The following is a 23,146-nucleotide window of genomic DNA, read 5'->3' as shown; positions in this document are numbered from 1 at the left end:
TGCATGACAGTAATCCCATCATGTGGAGGCCAGCGGAGGCCACCTGCACTGCCCCCAACCCCCACCCCGCAGTGTTTCTCCAAACCCAAACTCTTTGGCAGCATCTAAACTCCTCCCCATCTCCGCCCTCCGCCACCTCCCCCCTTGATTTTTAATCCAAAGGTTTGGAAGGAGGGAGGGGACAAAACGGGAGCCAGATGTGCTCTTGTCTTCGGCTCCCGCCTCCTCCCTCTTGGGCTTCCTAAAACCCGGAGCCCCGGAGACAAGGATTCGGATCCTGACAAACGCAGTGCCAACCATGCTGTTCCGAGGCTCCTCCCTGACTGGAAGCTAGCGGGAGGGGGAGTAGAAGAGGGGCACGCTCAGTAGGCGGGACAAAGTGTTTTGTGAGTGTGTTCCCCCCCCCCCTCTTTTATTTTGGTCGCAAGTAGGAAGCTTTTTGCACTCCACCACCTCTGGCCGCTGGGAAGACGTCATCGCTTCCGCCCTACTTCCTCCTCCTGTTGGCGGCGCTGAGAATCCAATATGGAGTAAATCGGTGGAGTGGCGAGATGGGGCTCGGACGGGGCGCCCTGCACCGCCTCCCAGGCGCATCTCCCCCGGCCGGCGAGCACTACCCGGAACCCTGATTGGCCCGGTTCCCGGGGGCGACCCCGGCCCGGCCCCAGCGCAGCCGGCTGCCCGCCCGCCTTCCCGAGCGTGCTTGTTTTTCTGCTGTTCTCCCCCTCCGGGTCCCCTTCCCAAATCTCGCCTCTGCACCCCCTCAGAGCCCCGGGGCCGTGCCCGGCCGGCCCACGGCGTCCGCTGCCTGGTGTGCCCCTTCCCAGACCTCGCCCTGATCTCGGGGCTCTCCATTTCCCCGCCTGCCTCGGCGCCCCCTTCATCTCTAGCTCCCCCCCTCCACCACCAAATCAGGAGATGTCGGAGATGTGAAGAAGGGGGGCGAGCGCACAGGAAGATGAAGGGAGCCAGGCTGCACGCCGCGGGACAGGCGTCTAGGTGAACAAGAAAATGACCGAAGAAACACACCCGGACGAGTAAGTTCGCCGCGGGTGGGACGCGGGTGCCCGGCAGGGCAGTGTGGGGGCCGCCGCCAAGGACGCAGGAGGGGACTCGTCGGGGGAACTTGGCCTGGGGTGCAGCCGCTGGCTGAGCTGTCGGGGCTATGCGCGAGGCTCTTGGCTTGGTTGGGGGAGGCGGCAGAAACCGCCTGGGGTCTGCAAGTCCAGGTCGCAGCCCGGGCCAAGGGCGCGCAGATGACCTCGGGGCGGTCCTCGGGCTGCGGGAGCGGAAGCTCTGACGCCCTCCACGCGGGGCATCCCGGGGTCGATGGGTCTGTGTGCATGGTGACTTTGTGACTCCTGGCACTGCTGCCCTCCCATAGCCCTCTCCGGAGCCCTCTGGGGCCCGGGCTCCGCCATTTCGTTTTCTTGAATCGCTCTCATTTGCATACCACATTTTCATTCATAAAAACACGGTGGAGTTGGGGGAGGGCCAGTCGGGCTCGGCACAGGGTCAGTGCGCCCGGGTCCTCGCAGCGGCCAGAGCGCGGGAGCAGCCTGCCGAGTCCCGGCGCGCGTGAGTGTGTGCACGCGCGTGTGGGCCGGCACACGCGCCCCGCGGTGTCGGGGCGGCACTGGGGGCGGATCCGAAGCGTGTGCAGCGAGGGCGGGAGAGCGTGCGGGGAAGCGCGCTCCTGGCGTGTATGTGAGGGAGAGCGCGTGCCCGTGCGTGTGCCCGGCCCGCAGGCCCGAGGGGAACAAAGCTCTCGGTGCTTAGTCAGAGGTGCTTGTGCTCGCCCCTCGGGGAGACCCGGGCTTGTCACGGTCTCTGGGCCAAGTGGCAGCTGCTTCCCGCCTAAGTCGCACTTAGGTTTGGATCTCCGCTCTAGTAGTGTTCGAGGCGTTTCCCTCTTGGGGAGCTGGGGGCGGGGCTGCCCGTGGGCCCCAGCGGGTACTTAGCCAGGGGTCCTAGCCGTGCCCGCCTCTGAGACTGCTGTTCAGTGGCTGTATTCGCTCACCAGTTTGTGTGGTTTTTTTTTTTGTGAATAAGACGTTCTCCTTTATTGTCACATGATATCCCTCCTCCCTTGCACATTCATAAATCCTGAGCCTGCCTCGGCTCCTTTCATTCAGTGCTGCCATTAGCCAAGGTAGCAGCGGCGCCTGCTTGGACTCCAGAATGGGTCCGCAGTCTCGGGGACGCTGAGGGGAGGGGGACCTGGAGAGGTGGAGCGGGAGTGGCTGGAGACTAGCTCCCAAACCCTGGGTCTTTTGCTTTTGTGTGTCCACCCCACCCCCCTCCCCCGTGAGCATTGACACTCTAGAGTGCAGAGAGGGGAAGTGACTCAGGACTGGGCCACTGGGTGGCTTAAAGAGCTCTTGTAGCAGGTGGCAAAATCCTGTGTACCACTCTTAAGAAATCTCCCTTCTTTTCCTTTGTTTTCGGTCTGGAGTTCGCACTCAGGGCCTGCCACAGCCAGACAAGCAAGAGCTCCATTACTGAGCTGCGGCCCAGCCCTCGATTGTTTTTAAATGGCCTTTTATCCTGTGGCGTTCATTGTCAGACTGGGTGGAAGGAAGCTGATGTTCGGCAAAGGGAATTTCCTTCGGTGTGTCCCCAGGGAACTTTGACAGCAGTGACCCTAATCTGTCAAGACACCTGTCCCTGGAGAGGTTCCCACCTGCTGTGCAAGTCTCACAGCATGCTTTGGGCTGTTTTAGACATCTTATTTTGCCTTACTATACCTGTCATTGAAATCATAAAGTGGGGGAAGAAAGTTGAGAGTTTTAGTGCTGAAATATGGAGGGAAGGAATATCTGCTAGGCCCTCCCCTTTTGAAACTTGGCCAATAAACAGTTCTTTTTCTGGGTCCTTGTCTGTACTTGCACTTCGGAGTAGCCTTGGGGGCAGTGAACAGTACCTGTGCTGTTGGGGTTCTTGGAGAGCTTTGCCCAGTGTGCATTAAGGTTCCTGGCTCCTTCCACTGGGGATGCAGTCGGCTTGTGCAGTTTTCCAGTGGCCAGTCAGCCTTGTGCCTTCCCCCATTTGCTAGCCTAGACGAAAGGATTCCAGGTGAGGACACCAGTGTTAAGTGAATACTTCCTCATTCCAGTCTTGGGGAGACAGATCGGTTTGACTGTGATCAGAAGGCTTGTAGAAGCTGAAGTTGGTGGCTCACACCTGTTATCCCAGCAGCTGGAGACTGAGGCAGGAGAGATGTCATGAGTTTGAGCTCAGGTTGGGCTAAGAATAAGACCCTGACTCCCGAGACGATGCCGGGGCCTAGCAAACACAGGAGTGGATGCTCACAGTCAGCTATTGGATGTATCACAGGGCTCCCAAATGGAGAAGCTAGAGAAAGTACCCAAGGAGCTAAAGGGATCTGCAACCCTATTGTTGGAACAACATGATGTACTAACCAGAACCCCGGAACTCTTGTCTCTAGCTGCATATGTATTGAAAGATGGCCTAGTCGGCCATCACTGGAAAGAGAGGCCCATTGGACTTGCAAACTTTATATGCCCCAATATAGGGGAATGCCAGGGCCAAAAGAATGGGAATGGGTGGGTAGGGAAGTGGGGGGCGCTATGGGGGACTTTTGGGATAGCATTGGAAATGTAATTGAGGAAAATATGTAATAAAAATATTAAAAATTAAAAAAAAAAGACCCTGACTCCAAAGGAAAGAATTCCTTTAACCCCAGCACTTGGGAGGCAGAGGCAGGCCGATTTCTGAGTTCAAAGCCAGCCTGGTCTACAGAGTGAGTTCCAGGACAGCCAGAGCTACACAGAGAAACCCTGTTTCGAAAAACAAACAACAACAACAACAAAGCAAACAAAAAAACTAAAGAATTCTGTTGAGACAGTAGGTCTTAAAGATGGGTTCTAGTTTCAGAGGGTTAGAGAGCCCTGGTGTCTTTACCACTGTTGAATTGGCTTTTTGGGGAGTTATATTTTTGTTCTTGTCTAGATAGGGCCTCACCATAAATCCCCTGGCTAGCTTGGTACTTTTTATGTAGACTAGGCTGGACTCTAACTTAGAGGGATCCTCCTGTCTCAGGTTCCTGAGTGCTGGAATGAGAAGTGTGCTTTCTCCTACTGGCTTCTGGAGTGTCTTCATGGGATGCCTGTAGAATGGAATATGTAGAACTCACCACGTTATCTCCCTTTTGGGGAACCTGAGGAGAGTTTAAGTACTTTGTCCGAGACTATCCCTTTAGTCTCCAGAGTGGAGAATTCACTCAACAGCCCGGGTCGGGAAGAACCCCCCTTTGCTCCTAGCTAGTTATCTAAACGGTGGTGGCCAGCCTTGTGAGCCTGGTCTCACGCAGCTAGTCGGGCACCTTTCACGATGGCTGTAGCCCTCTATGCATCCTGGTTGTTTCTGTAAGTCATTCCTTGAACTCTGATTGTACTAAATTGATGGGTTTCTTGTTATCATAGTTTTTCTTCATTGTCATGAGGTATGAGGAGCATAGCAAATTAAAGTGAAGTTAAACAAACTTGGGCATGAGGATTCTGTATTTGCCCCCAAGATTATGGATGGAGGTTCAAAGTAATATTACTGGATGTTGGACTTATTAAGGTGAAACGAGTATGGGACACTATACCTAATAAAATACAGGCAGTGCTGAGCCATATGACATTTGTCTTTTTAAAGGTTTAATATGTGTGTGTGTGTGTGTGTGTGTGTGTGTGTATGTGTGGTGTGTGTATTCGTGTGCCATGTTAGTCCTGTCAGAGGACAGCTTTGTGGGATTGGTACTCTTTTCTCCTTTGTGTGGATTCTGTGAACCAAACTCAGGTCATCAGGTTTGCATGGTAAGTACTTTACCCGCTGAGCCATCCACTCGCCCCAACAGAGCCCTGAGTTTTGTTTTCTTGAGACAGGGTGCCATGAGCTCAGGCTAGCCTCAGACTCCCATGTGCAGCCAAGGCTGGCTTCAAACATCTCCCTGATCTTCCTGTCTCTACCTTCTAAGTGCTGGGGTTTCATTTATACAATACCATACCCGGCAAAAATTATGTTTGTTTGTTTGTTTGTTTTTTGTTTTCCGAGACAGGGTTTCTCTGTGTAGCCGAACTCAGAGATCCACCTGCCTCTGCCTCCCGAGTGCTGGGATTAAAGGCGTGCGCCACCACGCCCGGCTTATAGTTACGTTTTTTATGTACAGTTAGTGTGGGTGTGCATTTGTGCATGTGAGTGTAGTGCTTGTGAAGTCTAAAAGGGAGCATCTGCTCCTGTAGACTTGGACTTAGAGGCAGGGTGAGCCCGAATGTGAATGCTGGACACAGCCCCAGTCTTGGATGAGCAGCAAATACCCTTCACCATTGAGCCAGCTTTCATCTTTCCAGACTCAGCTTTTTTTTTTTTTTTTTGGTTCTGTTTAGCCTTGAACTCACTCTGTAGTTCAGGCAGGTTGACTTGAACTTTAAATCCTCCTGTCTCCGCCCCCTGAGTATTGAAGATCATGTACAGATATGTACAACCAAGCCCAGCTGACTGAATTAACATGTATGTGTTTGGGAGGCAGAGGCAGGTGGATTTCTGAGTTCCAGGCCAGCCTGATCTACAAAGTGAGTTCCAGGACAGCCAGGGCTACACAGACAAACCCTGTCTGGGGGGGCGGGGGGGGGGTGGAGAAAAGAATGTAATAATTATAGTTGTGGCACTTGTTCAGCACAGGCTGTAGTTAGCCATCCTCTGAGCAACTTACCTGTTCCGAGCATGCACACAGGGCTTGGTTTTGTGAAATTGAATATAGAACTGTTAGAGTGGTACTCTGTCATGGGTGACTCAGCACCATTCTGACTGTAGTGGCTGAGGTTAGAATTGGGAAGCAGAAGTTGACTGTTGTGTGATTGGTCGGATTTTAGAAATGGGGGTTAGGGAGTCTTGTTGTGTTGCTGGGCTGGTCTTCAGCTCTTAAACTCCAGCATTCATTCTTCCTGCCTCTACATCCCAGAGCCTGGACGTAGCGTTGTGTCACTGGATCAGCAAATTACCAGCTCAGAAGTACATCTCTGGCATAATAAGATGGGTCTGTGTTTTTACCCCTTCGAGAAGTCTGCAGAAATCACAGTATTAATAATTTGCAGTAGCTGCAGGGTTCCGGTGGAGTCTTCTCACTTGATGCTGGAGGCAGCTGTGCTGATGAACCCAGTACTGGCAGAGATCCTACATTACTGACTGGACTGCACACAAACACACACAAACAGCAGATTCTCAGCTAATGGAGGTAGAGCAGGAAGTTTTGATATGTATGGTTGTTTGTTTTGGCTCATGGTCTCTGAAGGAAATTAGACCTTAAAGGTAAGACCTGAGCCATGTGAGGGCTCTTTCTGATTACATTTTCCATGGACGCACATAGTGCCCTGCGTGGCAGAGTGTATGTGTTTTTGATTTATTCTTTCACAATCTCATGCCCACACATGTAATGTGCTCTGTTCATTAGACATTCCCTCCTGGCTCCCATCATCCTCAAGCCCCCCCCCCCTTTGCTGTTCTGTTCCTGTGGACTAACGTGGTAATATTAACTGTGGCACTTGGCTAATTCAGGGTATTTCTAAATTGTCTCTGAGCAACCCATTGTGCTTTGAGTTCGTGATTGGCCTGCTGCATTTCATTGTGGTTTGCATGCGTGGGGGTGGGGACAAGGAGTATTTTTTTTTTTTTTTTTTTTGCATGTTTGCCCTGGGTAGGTGTGGACCTAAATGGAAAGAAAGTAGGCTAGGATTAATAAAAGACTTGAGACTGACTGACATAAGAGCCACCCACCTAAAAGGCAGCTGTTGTACTACTACTTGGTTCCCTTTCTTTTCTTGTTTTGTTGTTCTGTGTTTTGTTTGTCTTTTGAGACAGGGCTTCTCTTTTTTTAGCTCTGGCTGGCCTGGAACTCACTCTGTAGACTAGGCTGGCCCGAAATTCACAGAGATCTGAATGCCTCTCTGCTGCACAATCACGGCCACACGTCAGTTCCCTTTCTTAGATGGTCTTTATTAACAACACATTCATGTAGCCTTTTGTAAACATGACTGTCACTGTTGACTGAAAACAGTTTTCTTTATTTGTGCTTAGTGGGTGGAGATAAAGAAATCAGCTTGAATTTATCTTAGCTTTTAGTACTTTTGTTTTTGTTTTATATTTTAGGCAAAGTATATTTTACCCTAAGTAGCCTGGCTAGCCTGGAACATTATGTAGACTAGGCTGGTCTTGATTCACAGAGACCTAACTGCCTCTGACTCCTGAGTGCTGACACACTTGGCTGTATTAAGTACTTTTGATTGAAGATATTACAACAGACACAGGCAGCTTCTGAAATGTATGGCAGTGGCTTGTTCCCTCTGTCCTTGCAATAGTAATTCTTTTCAGATCTAGTTATATTGTTTGTAGTTATAGTCCCAGCAGACCCATTCATAAACACATAGAATGTGCCAGGCTAAATGTCAGTTGTCTTTCCCTGATTCATGTAATAATAAGATTCTTTCCTTCTTTCCTTTTTTTGTCTTTGTGGTTTATTCTGTTATTTCTTTCTGCTGTTGCATAGCCCTGGATCTCTCCTCTAGTCCTGATGGCTCACATATCCTGGCTGGGCTTACATTTGTGTCCCATAGGGACTGCAGGTGCACAGGGAAACTGCCCATGATGTCTGAAGAATTTATTGGCTCTTCCATCCATGGCCTGATAGTGCATATCAGTAGGTGTTCTGTGAATATCTGATGGAAGTTAATGTTTTCTTCATGAAAAAATCATTTCACCTACATAAACATTTAATGATAATTCACTTTCTTCTTGCATACAAAAAGGTTTTTTTGTTTTGTTTTGCTTTGTTTTTTTTCTTTTTGGCACAGGTTCTCAGTTTGGCCTAGAAGTCACCATATAGCCTAGGGTGACATTGAATTGCTACACACCCAGTTCTGGCACTTACATCCAGGCCTTGGCATGCTAGGCAAGCATTCTACCCCCCAAGCTTGTTAGTTAGTTAGTTTAGTTTAGTTTTGTTTAGTTTAGTTTTTTTGAGTCAAAGTCTCAATATGTAGCCCTGGCTGGCCTAGAACTTACTATGTAGACTAGACTGACCTTGAACTCACAGAGATCCGACTGCCTCTACCACTCAAGTGGTGGGACTAAAGTTGTGGGTCACCCCTTCAGTTCCCCATTTGATTTTTAAGACAGTTCCCAGCTGGCCTAGAACTCCCTGTAACCCAGACAAGCCTCAGCATTGTACCTACTCGTCTCTGCTTTTTATGTGCTAGAATTACAGCCATAAGCTGCCACCTCTAGCTTGGGACCACCAAAACCAAGAGGGAGGCCACCATGAAGGAAGTGGAGTAAATGTGGCTTTGGACAGCTCCTACCTCTGTCCCTTTTCTGACTCAGGAGCTCTGGAGCACAGAAACTCATTGTGTTGAACTGGTCTAGACCCGGCTCTTACTAAGTAGAAGTGTAGGAGCCCGGGTAAGCTTTCCTTAGACATCTCACATTGGGAGTTTACTGGACCCCCTTCACATCTGCTCTGGCTCCTTGTGTGCCAAGATGTCTCATCTTCAGAATTCCATGTCAAGTATCCACATACTTAAGGTAGAGTACCTTGCTCAGCGCTCCTTGGAACTTCTCAAAGGAGAGCTAGGTCGTAAACGCCATGGTCTGCTCTCTCTTTTGCTTCTCTGATGTCCTGGGAGAATAAAACATTCTTCTTTATTTCTGAAGTGTCGGTAATGACCAGCTGTCATTACCTCAGTAGGGCTGGAGGGGCTGGGGTGAACCTCCGGGCTCCCCTGATGATGTTGGCTTAGGATGTGTTGTGTCTACTTGCATGCCATGTTGGTATTTCATTTTATATTTCCTACCAAGAAAACAAGTGAGGTGCTGGGCAAATTTAATTTAGTAGATATTCCAATAGTTTGGTTCCTCTTGCAGATCTTTTGAAGTAGACAGTTTTAATATAGTTACTCATTGCTTACCCATCGAGTCTAGTCTGCTTTTCCCCAGGCCATGTGCACCAGGTCTCAGGATACAGAGCTTCTGATGTTTACCGGTTTTGTGGGCCTTGCTGTCCTTTCTTAGATTTATTTATTTATTTATTTATTTATCTATCTATTTATTTATTTTGTTCCAGGGACACTAGGAGCACTAGAGAACAGGTTGTGAGTGGTACATTTAGATTCTGTAGCATGTGCTTAGGGCCCTAATTGCAAAGCCACGTATGAATTATTGTATGGCTAGAAACAAGCAGCGCAGGGTGTAGCCGGAGAACCGAGTGACCGAGTGCTACTGCCTGCCACTGAATACTGAGCGCCTGAACACCTACCCTAATCCACATACTTGTCAGAGCGTGACTCAGGCAGGCCCTGCCCTTGAGGAACTTACATTCTAGGATGTTAGACACTTTCTCGTGCCTTGCGGGTATGAGAACAGTTTTGTCTTCTCAGTTCACTGATTGCTGTGCTTGTCCCTATTCTCACCTGCTAACTTCCCGGATTCTGGAAACTTCACGCTGAGTGTTGTCAGGATCTGTGTGATGTCAGTCGTCCCTGGCAAGCAAGGCCCTTGAGTGGCCTGTAAGGCACGCAGGGGTTGTGTTGTACGTAAGTACACACAAGTGGTTGCCTGTGGGTGGAGCATGGCTGACCCTCCAGTATCTCTGTGCTGTAGGTGAGGAGAAGATTTTGTTAAAGTTAACATCTTGCCCAACAACTGAGGATATAGGTCACTAGCATGCACAAAGTCACTCTGGTTTTCATATCTACCACCACACACACACAATAATGATGCTAATAATCAATTAAAAGTTTTTATCTTATTTGATCACAGCAGGATTTATGCTTTTTTTTGTTTTGTTTTGTTTTAAATAAGGTCTCATTCTGTGGCCTAGGCTGGCCTGAATGTCATGGGATTCGTTTAGCCTTGGTACCTCAGTGCTAGGATTATGGGTATGATCCATCAGGTCTAGCAGGACTTTGGTTGTATTATTATTATTATTAATCTTGAAGTTATTATTGTTGTTTTTGTTTGAGACAGGGTTTCTCTGTGTAGCCCTGGCTGTCCTAGAACTCACTCTGTAGACCAGTCTGAGTCGGGCGTTGAACTCAGACCGACCTCCTCTGCTCCCTGAGTACTGAACTGCAATACTACCAGCCAGCTTATTTTTATAGTCATGAAACTTTTATTCTCTGTATTTAAGTGTTTTGCCTATGTGTCCACATGTGCACCACACGAGTCCCTGGTGCTTGAGGAAGGCAGAGGAGAGAGAGCAGCAGATCTGGAACTGGAGTTACAGATGGCTGGGAGCCACCGTGTGGGTGCTGGGAACTGAACTCCGCCCCTCTGCAAGAGCAGCAAATGCTCTTAACTGCTGAGCCATTTCACCAGGCTCAGGGTTTGTTTCTTTAACCAGGTTCTTGACTTTAGATTTTATATCTATAGAAGACCGCTGTGTCTCTCAACTTCACAGAACCATGTGTCTTTGTATAAAGCATTGTAAATACATTGACTTGCTACTATTAAGAAAATGAATTTGAACACAATCTTTTTTTTTTTTTTTTTTTTTGAGACAGGATTTCTCTGTGTAGCTCTGGCTGTCCTAGAACTGAGTCTAGACCCAGCTGGTGGCCTATCCTCAGATCTCATAAGTCTGCCTGAGTCTCCCTTCTGAGTGTTGGGATTAAAGGTGTGCACACACTGCCCAGCTGAACTCAGAATCTTGTAAGCATTTTAATGCTAAGTGACATCTCTTTGGCCGTCCTTCATTGTGGATTGAACCTCGGACCTCATGGAGGCTGGACGCGCGCTCTGTAGTGAGCTATCCTCAGCCATTAAGGTGGCTTCCTCTGCCTGCAATATGAACAGTGTAAGTTCTTACTTGGAGAGAGAACAAGCTGCCTGCCTTATCCCAGATGGAAAGTGTGTATGAGGACAGTAGCCAGAAGGGCACACTCTACCTGGACCAGTAGCTTTCAAAAGGAAAGTACTGGGCTGGTATAGGGGTGGGATCCTGACTGGGTGGGGCCTGAGATGTTCGTGTTTTCAGAAGGAATTAAGATTTTTTTTTTTTTTTATTTCATGTATATGGGTCTAGATCTAAGATAATGAAACATACCTGGTATTGTTAGTACTTCATTTGTTGTGGCTCATGGGACAAAGTGGGAGATAGTAACTGGGAGATAGTACCAAAACTATCTTTTCTCGACCTTAACAGAATTTCCTGTTTGACTTTAGATGGGAATGAGTTGAGGAAAACTTTGTGTTTTCTTCTGGCAGTTGAAAATAAAAGTTGAAGCCAGGCATGGTGGTATACATCCTTAATTCTAGCACTTAGGATGGACAGGCAGGAGGGTCCCTTAGTTTGAAGCCAGTCTGTTCTACAAAGTGAGTTCCAGGACAGCCAGGGCTACACATAGAGACCAAAAATGGTGTGTATGTGTGTGTGTGTGTGTGTGTGTGTGTGAGGGAGGGAGGGAGAGAGAGAGAGAGAGAGAGAGAGAGAGAGAGAGAGAGAGAACCAACTCCTCCCTTCCAAAAACAAAACAAAAACCCCAGAAAACCAAAAAGTTGGTTATGCATGCCAGGAGCCCAAAAAAATCTGTCACTTAAAAGTACACGAAGGCCCCCAACTGCGGAACATCTCAACAGGCTGCTGGCAGTCTGCATCTTCTAGAGAAATCAGTCGTGTACGGAAAGCCTGCTGGCCCTGGGCAGCATGCAAGCTCAGCCCTAGAAGAAATCACAGGAAATAATTAAACAGAGAAGGTCAGAGAGAGAGGAAGTTCTTGTGTTGTTTCTGATGCGGATAGCATTGTTGTTAACAGGGATCAAGATGATGGTGTTTAAATTCCCTGGCATGCCACTGCTTGGGGCTTCGATTGTATTTAAATCGTGGCTCTTATAGTTTATTCTTTTAGACAGCAATCTTGTTAGGAAATGAATTGCTTTTAGGTCTTATCAGGAATCCCTGTGTGCCTAAGCAGAAATCTTAAGTAAGAGTTGCTTATAGCCAAGCATTTAAATGGGGTGACTGTCAAGACTATTGGAGGTTAATTTTAGGTGTCTGCAGCTCTCCCTAACCCTCCTGATTAAACACTTTAACATAATAGTTTCCTTAATTGGAATAATGATGGAATATTAGCATGCATATTAAACCATTTACCTAAGTGTGAATAGGGTTAAAATGTAAATGATCTGTCACTTGTCAGTTCTTACTCTTTGAGATAATTCCTGGTGAGGAATGGGGAGAGACTGGAATATGAATTGGAGGAGGGAGGGCTGTACTTGGGCCTGGCTGCTGGAGATCTAAGAATAGACCACAAGGCTAAAATAAGTGAGAGATTCTTTGTCTCCGCCCCCTCCCCCCAAAAGAAGCACTAAAAATACGAAAGCTGGTAGCTCTCCTGGGAGGAAGGGGGACCCAGTGCTTTATTAGTCTGTCGTAGTTTTCTTCCTGAGGATCCCGAGTAGGGCCTAAGGTCCATTCCCAGGAAGTCTCTTTTCAAGACTATTTTTAAAGATTTGTATTTTTTTTTAACTGTATATATGTGTGTGGGTATGTGCCTGGGAGTGCAGGTTCATGGGGAGGCAGAAGAGGAGGGTGTCAGATCCCCTTGAGCTGGAGATGTGAGTAGCCTGATCTCGGGGCCTCTGTAAGAGCAGCTCTTCCTATTAATGGCTCTCTCCAGCTCCTGCGGGTCTTGCTACTTAGTTTGGGTTGTGTGTGTGCCTGTGTGGGCAGGTATGACCCACAGTGTGGGTGTAGAGGTCAGCGGACAGCTTTTCGGAGTTGATCTCTTGTTTGACTATGCAGGGTCCATCAATCAGTCAAACCCAGGCTGTGAGATTTTACCCAGGGAGCCGCCTGACCAGTCCCAATCTGCAAGTCTTGAATTGACTAACTACCCACTAGCTCACAAGTAGTCGGGATCCTTTATGTAATCTAAGTGTTGTTTGTGAACTGAATTCTGCAGTATTACCCACATAGTGTGTATCTTTTTCAGTGCACACAGTAGTGCTCTTACCATAATAAAACAGAGCCTCATTAGGTATTGCTGAAATGATAGTGGATATTTGTTTTATATTTTTTCTCAACTCAAGATTCATTAGGAGCTACAAATGTAGTCCCTGGAGCACGTGCCGGGGAAGCAGGGGCATGGGTCCTTGAGTTTCTTCCTCACAGTTAGAAAGTTAGCAGCCAGCTGTAAGATTCCAGATGGGCCAGAGAGGCTCTTCAGGAGGGGAAAGGTGGAGCCCAGGTGGTCTCGATGTTGACCATGAGTCAGTACTTGGTTTTCTGATTAAGGCAGGTACTTGTGTTGGGGTGAATCTTGCCTCTTTCCGCTCCATCCATCTCCCCATCCCTGCAGCAGTTGAACGAAACGCCCCTTCTCTGTAGTGCTTTCCTCTTTATAATGGAGAAGAGGCTGCCCCAACTCCATGGATTCCAAATAGGAAAGAAGAGACGTTGCGTGCGTGCATGTAGTGAGCTCTAGGATTTGAGACACATGGATTCCTACTCCTTTGCCACTCACCTGCTGTGTGGTCTTGGTCATGCTAGTGCATGTCTTTGGACAACAACATTCTAAGACTCTTCTAGAGGCAGATGTTATAAAGAAACCTCATTGCTTTAAAAAAAAAAAAAGCTGAAGAGATGGCACAGCAGTTAGTGCTCACTGTTTTTTGCAGAGAATCCAGGTTCGGTTCCCAGCACCCACGTGATGTCTGATCTTCCTGTAACTCTAGTTCCTGGGGGATCTTATCCTCTTTTCTGGCCTCCTTGGACTCATACAAGCATATAGTGCATATAACCACATGCAGGGATTTACACACAAATAATCTTTTAAAAGTACAAACATGATGGTTGGGAATATAGCTCTGTGATAGAGCACTTACCTCGCATGCACAAAGCACTGGGTTTGATCCCTTGCTCATAATCAGTCAACAAAACTGTAGAGCCAAGCCTGTAAGTGCAGAAGGCAGAGGCATAAGTTTGAGCTAGCCTGACTACATAGCAAGTTCTAGGATACTCAGAGCTACATAGTAGATCCCATCTCAAAAACAAAACAAACAACAACAACAAAACCAAACCAGAAGTAATAAACAAAAAATAAACACCCATGCCAACACAGATACTTTGATCCTGACACTGGGGAGGCAGAGGCAGGTGGCTGTCTGTGAGTCTCAGGTCATCCTGTATTACATAGTTCTAGAGTAGCCAAAGCTACATAATAATAACCTATTTTACAAGTTGAAAAATAAATTTAAAAACACAACAAGCTTTGATTTTCTATGGTTTTCTCTTAAAGAGAAAAAGAAATAAATTGATTCTTAAAATTTATTTATTTATTTATTTATTTATTTATTTATTTATTTATTTTGGTGATTATACTAGCCAAAGCAAAGCTTTGCGTTTTTGCAGACTGGCAGAAGGGTGCTAGTGTATTTGCAGGGAGAGGCAGATCAAACAAGCTGGGGAAGGGCCAGCTCTTGTTCTGAGACTTCCTCTCCAAGCAGGACACCCCCATCTAGAACTTCATGCTTGGTGAGGCTGGAGAAAACCAGTATGGTCCCCTGAGGCTAACTTTGGAGATTGCTGAGTGCTAGGCCAGGAAGTAGGTGTTGGGACTTTTGTCTGAAGACCTGAGCAAGCAGATGAAGAAGCTATAAGTTGGTAACAAAACTAGTTAGAGGGTGCGGGCTAGGTTGGCGACAGGGACAGTTGGCACTGTGTCTGTCATGTCGGATAGGATTTTTCAGTTTGGCTTTAGCGCTGAAGGTGTTGCTGGAAAAGTGGCTTTCATGAGAGGTCATTGGTCGTAAGGTGTGACGTTCAGAATGGTAAAGCACCTTGCTGTGACTCTGAAGGTCGGGCCTCCTCCTTAGAACCCCTGGGAGGGTTTCTAGTGTGTTAGCTTCCTATTGCTGCCTCTCTCAATAGAGCATCTGCTACTTATTCAGCCCGGCATTGTAGAGCTAGAGATGTTGGGAAGTGACAAGCTTAGGTCCCTTCTTCAACACGTACATTGTAGTCTGGCAAGGCAATTTAAGGTCATACAGCCATGGTGTGGTTTGAGCTATGTCAGAGGTAGCATCTGGTCTTGGTCCCAGCCCGTTTTGGGTTTTATATTAAACATTTGTGACCTTCATTAGCTCTGAGTTGTCAGAGCCTCAGGAGACAAGAAGAAGATGGAGACAACATCCGTTCAGATCCATGTGGCCCACGTAGATATTGAAGCATCAACATGAACAGATTGCTAGCCTTGGTCACATGCTGTGCAAGGGTGAGGCAGAGAGCTTCCAAATGCTCTTCCTGTGTGTGTCGCCTGTGGCTTGGCAGGGGTACAGGAAGTTTGGGAGTGGAGGCAAGGGGCCTCCAGATGGCCATCCTGCAAGAGAGATGAGCCCTCAAATAAAGTTCCCAGGATTTTGCTTCTGGGCTACAGAAGGAGCATTTCTGGGGCTACCTATGTTTTTCTCTTGCTGTCCATGCCACACTGTCTATGCCAGTGTGTGCTTTTGAGGTTTCCTGCCAAGACCATGTGGTCATAGACAGCAGGAAGCAGGAAGGAGTATTCGATATGCTGGTCTCCAGGGTGAAGGGCAGTGGTTGCCAGGCTGGGATGGGTAGTAGTTTAGGCACATGGCTGTGACAGTTTATGCTAACATACACTGTTAACAGCAAAGAGAGAGAAAGGCGTGTTGCTCTGTTGGTCATGGGAGAACATTTTCCGTTACTGTTTTTTTAAATAGGCTTTTATTGTGTATGCCAGGCTGACCTAAAAGTCAGTAGCATTTCTCCTGCTTAAGCTTTCTGGGTGCTAGGATTACAGGCTGTGCCATCGTACCTTCCTGGATACATCCCCCGTCCCCCTTCTGTAGGGTTTCCATGTGATTCTCCTGTCTGTCTTGTAGGAGCGCTGGGTTTACACAGTGAGCTGTTGGCATCTAGCTCTGTGCCCAGCTTCCAGGGAGAGAACTCAGGCTGTCAGCTTGTGTGGCAAGTGCTTTGAAGGACAGTGTCAACCAACAGCTCAGAACTCCGGAAACCCTTCTTTTCCACGAAATGAAACAATCATGGTTGGCTTACACCTCTAATCCCAGTGCTTGGAAAGAGATAGCCTTCTCTGAAGGAGAATTGAGAGTTCAAGGCCAGACTCAGCTACAGAACAGGCTTGAGGCCAGCTGGTCTGTATGAGAATGTGCTTGAGGGAGGGAGGGAGGGAGAAGGAGAGGGAGAGAGGGAGAGAGAGAGAGAGAGAGAGAGAAGATGCAATCCTGAGTTCACCTGTGCTCTCCTGGGGCTAAGCTTCCATTTTTAACCCCTGTTCACAGGTTTCTAGCTCTCAGTTCATCCTTGCCTTGTTACTGGGGCCCGGAAGCTTGCCAAGCTGTAAGTTTCTATCCTACAGCATTTTGACAAGGTCATCTTGATGGGGGCTTGGGCCTCTGAGGAAGTCCTGACAGCCTTACAACAGTGGCCTTCTGCCTTTGTTTCTCTCTCTTCTCTTCCCCTCGCCCCTTTTCCCTTCTCCCTCTTCTGTTAACAACTCCTCCCTCTTCCCAAACAGGGCTTCGCTGTTTAGCCGGGACTGTTCTGGAAGTCACTCTTTAGACCAGGCTGCCTGTGAACTCAGAGGTCCTTCTGCTTCTACCTTCAAGTGCTGGAATTTAAGGTGTGAGCCACCACCACCTGGCAGCCTCTCCTGTTTTTTGAGACAAGAGTTTCTATGTGTAGCCCAGGCTAACCTTATGCTTACTGTGTGGTCCAGGATAGGCTTTAACCTCAGTCCTTTTACTTCTGCTTTTGAGTACTGGGATTGTGTGTATGTGTGTGTATGCTGCAGTATGCTTTAGGGGTGTGTGTGTGTGTGTGTGTTCTTATATAGCCCAGGCTAGCTTCAGACTTGCTGCATAGCCAAGGCTAACCTTGAACAACTCCTGATCTCTCAGGCTTCACCTCCCCAATATGCACACCATGCCCAGTTTTATGTGGTGCTGGATGGAGCCCCAGGTTTTATGTTTGCTGAGGAACACTACCATCTCAGCCCTGATCTGCATTTTGGTGTGATCCCCAGGAGGTTCCTCTGCTTGCCTGCCAGTTTGAGATCCACCCCCCCTCCCAAACTGAAACTATATCTGCATGTTCGATTTCTTAAATGTCTAACCACCGAGCACTCAGCAATCTTAAAGGCCACCTTTGTGCCATACTCCAGCCACCCAGTGCTCTTAACAGTTCTTGAGGGTGTGTTTACACAGACTGCATTTTATGAAGTCCATAAAGACATATTTACCCACCAAGTCACCAGCCGCTCCAAAGGTCAGCTTCCCCGGGTTCATACGAAAGGTACTTAGCTCCAAGCCAATTAACACTAAGATGGATGCCAATTAAGGCAAGGAAGTGAGCTTTCAGCCACCATTCCACCTCTCTCTCACTTTGCCCTCTGCTGCAGCTTGGCTTTCCAGGCCCCTTGGAGACAGTGCCTTCTCAGAACCTGTGCACAGGCAGAAGTGCCACTTGCCTTGTCGTCGCATGGGGGCACTGCTTCAGAGAAGGTTGACGGCCAGAACCGTGATGCCATGGTGGGCTCTTTCCCTAACCTGACCTCCACCATGAGCAGCAGGAGCATCGTTAACGGTGGGGAAGAAGGGGAGAGCCAGGCTGCCTCGCAGCTGCTTTCGAAGCTTCTCCTGAATCCTCCGAGGATTACTGTAGGATTCAATGAAAGAATGTGCTTGGTGCATGGAAAATGAACATTTAAAGAGAGAAGGCAGCAGGTGATGGCAATAACAGGAAAGCCGAAAACGCAAGAACTAACCCATGAGATTAACGGGTGGGTTGTGTATTCCCACTGTGAGTCACACCAGTGGAGGCCAAATGTCCTTAGGTCTGGCTAGGGACCCTCTGCCACCCAGGTGTCAGCTGTGCATTTCACACTGAGAGCCTTACCCAGAGAGAGTGGGCTCTGTCTAGATGGGATCTGAGGTAGCCTAGCTTGACCTCTGTCTTTGAACTTGGCCAAGGATGACTTTCAAGTGCTGGGATGATGGCTGTGAGCCACACACGTCATACACTCTTGCCTGAGCCTCCAGAGTGTTGGGAGTTCAGGTGTGAGCTGCCACACCTGGCCTGTCTGCTAAGGATTTATGACCGTACAGGGTGCCAAGGGGACTCCAGGAAAGAATGGGGCAAGAGAATTTAGAGAATATGGACTGATAAGACATCCAAGGATAACGTTGGACGACCTTGATCACCCTCTTACGGTGACACAGTGTCCCATTGAACGTGGAGCTTGTGGCCGGCAAGCCCCATGATCCTCTTGTTCCTTCTGAGCTGCTCCTCACAGAAGTGCTCGTGGCTTGCCTGGTGTGGGTGCTCGGTGCTCTCAGTGTAGCAGGCGCTCTCACCCTCTAAGCCATCTATCTCCCCAGCCCCTTCTGGTCGTTTTTTTTTTTTTTTTTAAGATTTATTTATTTATTATATGTAAGTACACTGTAGCTGTCTTCAGACACTCCAGAGAGTGGCGCCAGATCTCATTGTGGATGGTTGTGAGCCACCATGTGGTTGCTGGGATTTGAACTCTGGACCTTTGGAAGAGCAGTCGGGTCCTCTTAACCACTGAGCCATCTCTCCAGCCCCCTTCTGGTCATTTTAACATTCTTTTTTCTGTTGTTCCTCCACCCCCAGTCCTCTGTTTCTCATAGCTTTCCCTATACTGCTGTTTGTCCTGGAAAGCTGAAGTACCCAGAATGTCCTATTCTCTCATGGTGGGGACTCTCCGAGAGCCCAAGGGAGCTTGTCCTCAAAGCCGAGCTCTGGGGGAGGCTGTCTGTTTGCCTTCCTGTGTTCTTCTCACTTGAGGTAAAGCAGGGACAGGCATCGTCTCCATGTGTTACCCATCCAGTTGATTTCTTTGTTTGTTTGAGACAAGGTCGCGTTATGTAGCCCTAGCTGGCCTGGAACCCACATAGATCTGCTTCTGTCCCTTCAGTGCTGGTTTCAAAAGTGTGCACCGCCACCCCGGCCTAAGCCAATACTGTTCTTTAATTTAGGGTAACTTCTTAGAGCTAGAGCTATGTCATTCAGGAAAATGTCCCTCCTTTCCCCAGCAACTGTTAATCCTCAGGAATGGGTGGGGTTGTTTTGGACAGGATTTTAGGTGCAGCTCAGGCTTGCCTTGACATTGAGGCTGTCTTCCTGCCTCAGTTTGCCAAGTTCTAAAAAGTACAGGTGTGAGCCCTACACTTGGTTCTGATTGGTCTTCTTTTTTTTTTTTTTAACATTTATTTATTTATTTTTATGAGTACACTTCAGCTATCTTCAGACACATACACACATACACACTAGAAGAGTGAATCAGATCTCATTACAGATGGTTGTGAGCCACCATGTGGTTGCTGGGAATTGAACTCAGGACCTCTGGCAGAGCAGTCAGTGTTCTTAACCACTGAGCCATCTCGCCAGCCCCTAATTGGTCTTATGATTGAAGCAACAAGAGAGCAAACTTTAGGTTTGCAAAGCAAGTGGACGGCTGGATGTATGATGCTTGCTGTGCGGACTCAGCCAAGCCTGGGTTCAGCTTGCCCAGCCCACACAGAGAGAGATGACATGCTGTGTGGCATCAGGGTCCCCTGCATCTGGCCGTGTAGCCATGGGTTAGAGCCTGATCCCACCACACACCTAGTAGATAAGGACAATTTCCGTGGCTTTGAAATTTGTCTGGTTGCGCTTTTGTTATTTATCTTATTAAATACAGTCATCAGTATTCAACACACTCCACATCAGAACACATACACAATCGCCTCAAGTTCCCAGTGAAGAAGTTACTCTGAGCCAGGCCAGAAGAGTTCAAGGTCAGCCTCCTGTATTACAGATTGGAGGTTAGCCTGAGCTACATGAGACTCAGCTCCAAAACAACAACACAACAACAACAACATGGCAAGTTATTGAGCCAAGCGTGAAGGAGCCAAATGTCCCATTTGAGGAAGTGGTTAGATTTTTCCATTGCTTCATGTAGCATCAAACTGTGGAACCAGAAGCTAGAGTGGCCCTGACCAACTCCCAAGCTTTCAGGACTGCCTCTCAAGGTATGCCCTTCTCTCTGTCAGAGCATCCAGGTGGAGCAGGTTAGCTCCCAGCAATAGGAGAAGAAAAGCATGCCATTAGTCATGACCTGTCCCCAATGGCTGCAAAGTGATCTACCAACCAGAAGGAAAGTGACCTGGTGTTATTATCTGTCACCAGCCCTTTGCCCCCTCCCCCTCCCCAGATATAAAATGTCAGGTGAACTCAGTGGTACAGTGAGATTTTGTCCCCGCTGTTGTAAGAGTTTTTTGCAGTCTTGGAGATAAAACGTCCGTGCATCAGCACGGCATGGGGCAGGTGTGTTAGCAAAATCAGGCTGTTGGTTGCAGGGGCAGATGAAGCTTAGCTGCTTGCTTTCTTGCTTGCTGGCTTTTCTAAGATCTGTTTGGTTTTATGTGTGCACATGCTTGTTTTGCTTGCGTGTCTGTTTGTATAACCTGTATGTATGTGTGGCCTGGTGCCTTAGGAGCCAGAAGAGGGCACTGGATTCCTGAAACTGGAGTTAAAAATTGTTGGGAGCTGTCATGTGGGTGCTGGGAACTGAACCTGGGTTCCTTGCGAGAGCGTCGAAGTTCTCTTAACCTCTGAGCCATCTGTGGAGCCCTGAATTCTTATTTTTTTTTAAAGAAATTAAAAAAAAAATATTTATTTATTTATTATATGTAAGTATACTGTAGCTGTCCTCAGACACACCAGAAGAGGACGTCAGATCTCATTTCGGGTGGTTGTGAGCTACCATGTGGTTGCTGGGATTTGAACTCTGGACCTTCGGAAGAGCAGTCGGGTGCTCTTACCCACTGAGCCATCTTTTCAGCCCAGAGCCCTGATTTCTTTTCCTTTCTGTGTTTAACAGTTCACTTCATTGCTCCTGCCCACTCTGAGTTGGGCTTCAAGGGGGCCTCTGAGTTACCAAGGGCACGTCGCACAAAGGGCCAGTCATTTCACAGAAGCCCCAGTTCTCAGGCAGGAGTGCTCCTGGTGGGAGGCAGAGGGTGGATCAGCCCGAGGACTTGTGGAGGAACTCAGATGTAGCTGCTTAAATTAGTTCAAAGTGAGAAATGTAATTACTATGCTTGCTCAAACCAAATGTCTGAACATTGTTATACAATGAGGTGTAATCACAGAAAAGGAGGTTGCATACGCAGCCGCAGCACTCCCACAAAATAGCCTTTGTGTTCCCGCAGCCCCGGAGCTGATTAATCTTCTGGGGGTGTTGAATCCCATTAAGTTCAGGTGTGTGTGTGCTGGACTTAATTGGCAGAGTTGGGACACTCATTTACAGTTTCTTTGCATTTGTAGCAAGTATCTGAAGAAAGAGAAGGAAGCAGTGTTCAGCATCTTAGCTAAGAGTACTTGGGTCAGAGTAAAAGGTCCCAGAGGAGAAGCAAGAGGTGCCTCGCCACTGACCCCGTTGTCTGCTTTGTTTGAAGGACATTGCTGTAGCTACCTGGACATGAAGCGCCTCCATCAGTGTGCATTGTGTGTGTCATGTTGACTGTGATTCTCTCCATCAAGCTGGAAAATAGCGTGAGAGGGCAGTTGGGGTTCTGATTCCACCATTTGTTAGTCATGTGACCCAGGGCCGTTAGGCAGGCTATGAGCCTTCTGAAAAATGGGCTGATGTGTATGTGACTGTGTGATTTATATACCCTTGGCACACAAGGGAGTATTAGCAAGCTGTCTTTTAGCATAACCACATTCACGAAGATGTGTAACAGCAGACAAGACATACCAGGTGTGGAGACAAGAGGGGAGTGTGGTGGGAAGCAGGAGCCTGGAGCTATGTGAGGCTGGTCCTCAAATGGGCGGCTGTGGCCTGCAGGAGAAAGAGAGGCAGATCTGTTTATATTGGAGCAAGTGGTGCCTGACATGTCAGAGCTGTGCCATTATTGGTAAGAACTGGGCTTGTGCTTGTTATTTTGAGATAAAGCCATCCTGTGCATCCACCGCCCACAGGCCTTGAAACCTGAGATCCTCCTGTCTCCTCAGTCTCAGGCTCCATCCCTACATCTTGTGTTTGTGTGTTCCGTGGCTTCTTCCTGACCTTGTGTCCCTAACTTCAGGATCTGTGGACTCCAGCTACCAGAGACCCTGCAGAGGGCCAAGCATCTGCCTGTTCGCTGTGTTGTATGCTTGCGGCACCCATGTTAAGTCAAACATGTTCCTTGAGAAAACTCAAAAGAAACTTATTACAAAGAGTTAGGAGACTTTAAAACTTCAGTTTGATCATAGATAAACAGTAAACTTGTGTATATCTGGTTACCATGCATTTCATTTTTATTTAATTTTACTTGTGTATATGTTTGTGTGGGGTATCTGCACATGAGTGCACTGCCAGCAGCATCCAGAAGAGGGAGTCAGATCTGGAGCTTGAGTTAGGGGACAGTTGTGAGTGGCTGAGAACCAAGCTCAGGTCTTCTGCTAAAGCAGTCCTTGCTCTTTTTTTTTTTTTTTTTTGGTTTTTTGAGACAGGGTTTCTCTATATAGCCTTGGCTGTCCTGGACCTCACTCTGTAGACCAGGCTGGCCTCAAACTCAGAAATCCGCCTGCCTCTGCCTCCCGAGTGCTGGGATCAAAGGCGTGCGCTACCACGCCCGGCTCGCAGTCCTTGCTCTTAACTGCTAAGCCATCTCTCCAGCCCTAATAACACATTTCATATATTTAGCTTGTGAGTGTATTTGATTACAGATTTTAATGCAACACGTCTGGCTTGCCATCATACTTCTTAAAACAATTAAAAGTTGTGGTTCACATGTGCTTAAACAAAAGTCCTGGTTGGATCCCCAGGTCAAAAGTAAAACAAATTAAATTGAAGGGAACATTGATGGCATGAACATCCCACGGATATTGGCTCTTTCAGGGTGTGTGCGCATGTGTGTGTATGTCCAGCCATCCAGGAAGGGTCCTGTGTTCTTCCACTAGCAGACCAACCACAAGCAACAGCTTCAGAGGAGTACAGTGACACATGGTGACCCATCTATTTGGTATAGTTGTGCCCATCCGTGACAGCCGTGACCTGAGTTTTAGGCCTTCCTCAGCTATGCTTAGAAATCACAGGGGTCTTACGGTGTGACT

The 23,146-nt window shown here is 48.0% G+C and overlaps 1 protein-coding gene across 1 annotated transcript in view; it reads left to right on the top strand.

Moving 5' to 3' along the window:
* The first annotated feature begins 227 nt into the window (after nucleotides 1–227).
* Nucleotides 228–23,146, top strand: part of Spred2 (sprouty related EVH1 domain containing 2) — a 101,536-nt gene continuing 78,617 nt past the window's right edge. The window contains exon 1 of the mRNA XM_021177869.3: nucleotides 228–1,037. Coding sequence (XP_021033528.1) covers nucleotides 1,012–1,037 — 26 coding nt within the window. The 5' untranslated portion in view covers nucleotides 228–1,011. The remainder of the gene's footprint in view (nucleotides 1,038–23,146) is intronic.

Source organism: Mus caroli, unplaced genomic scaffold (genome assembly GCF_978045245.1).
Source record: "Mus caroli unplaced genomic scaffold, Mus_caroli_1 scaffold_13, whole genome shotgun sequence".
NCBI classification, from domain to species: domain Eukaryota; kingdom Metazoa; phylum Chordata; class Mammalia; order Rodentia; family Muridae; genus Mus; species Mus caroli.
This window is presented reverse-complemented; position numbering and strand designations above follow the sequence as displayed.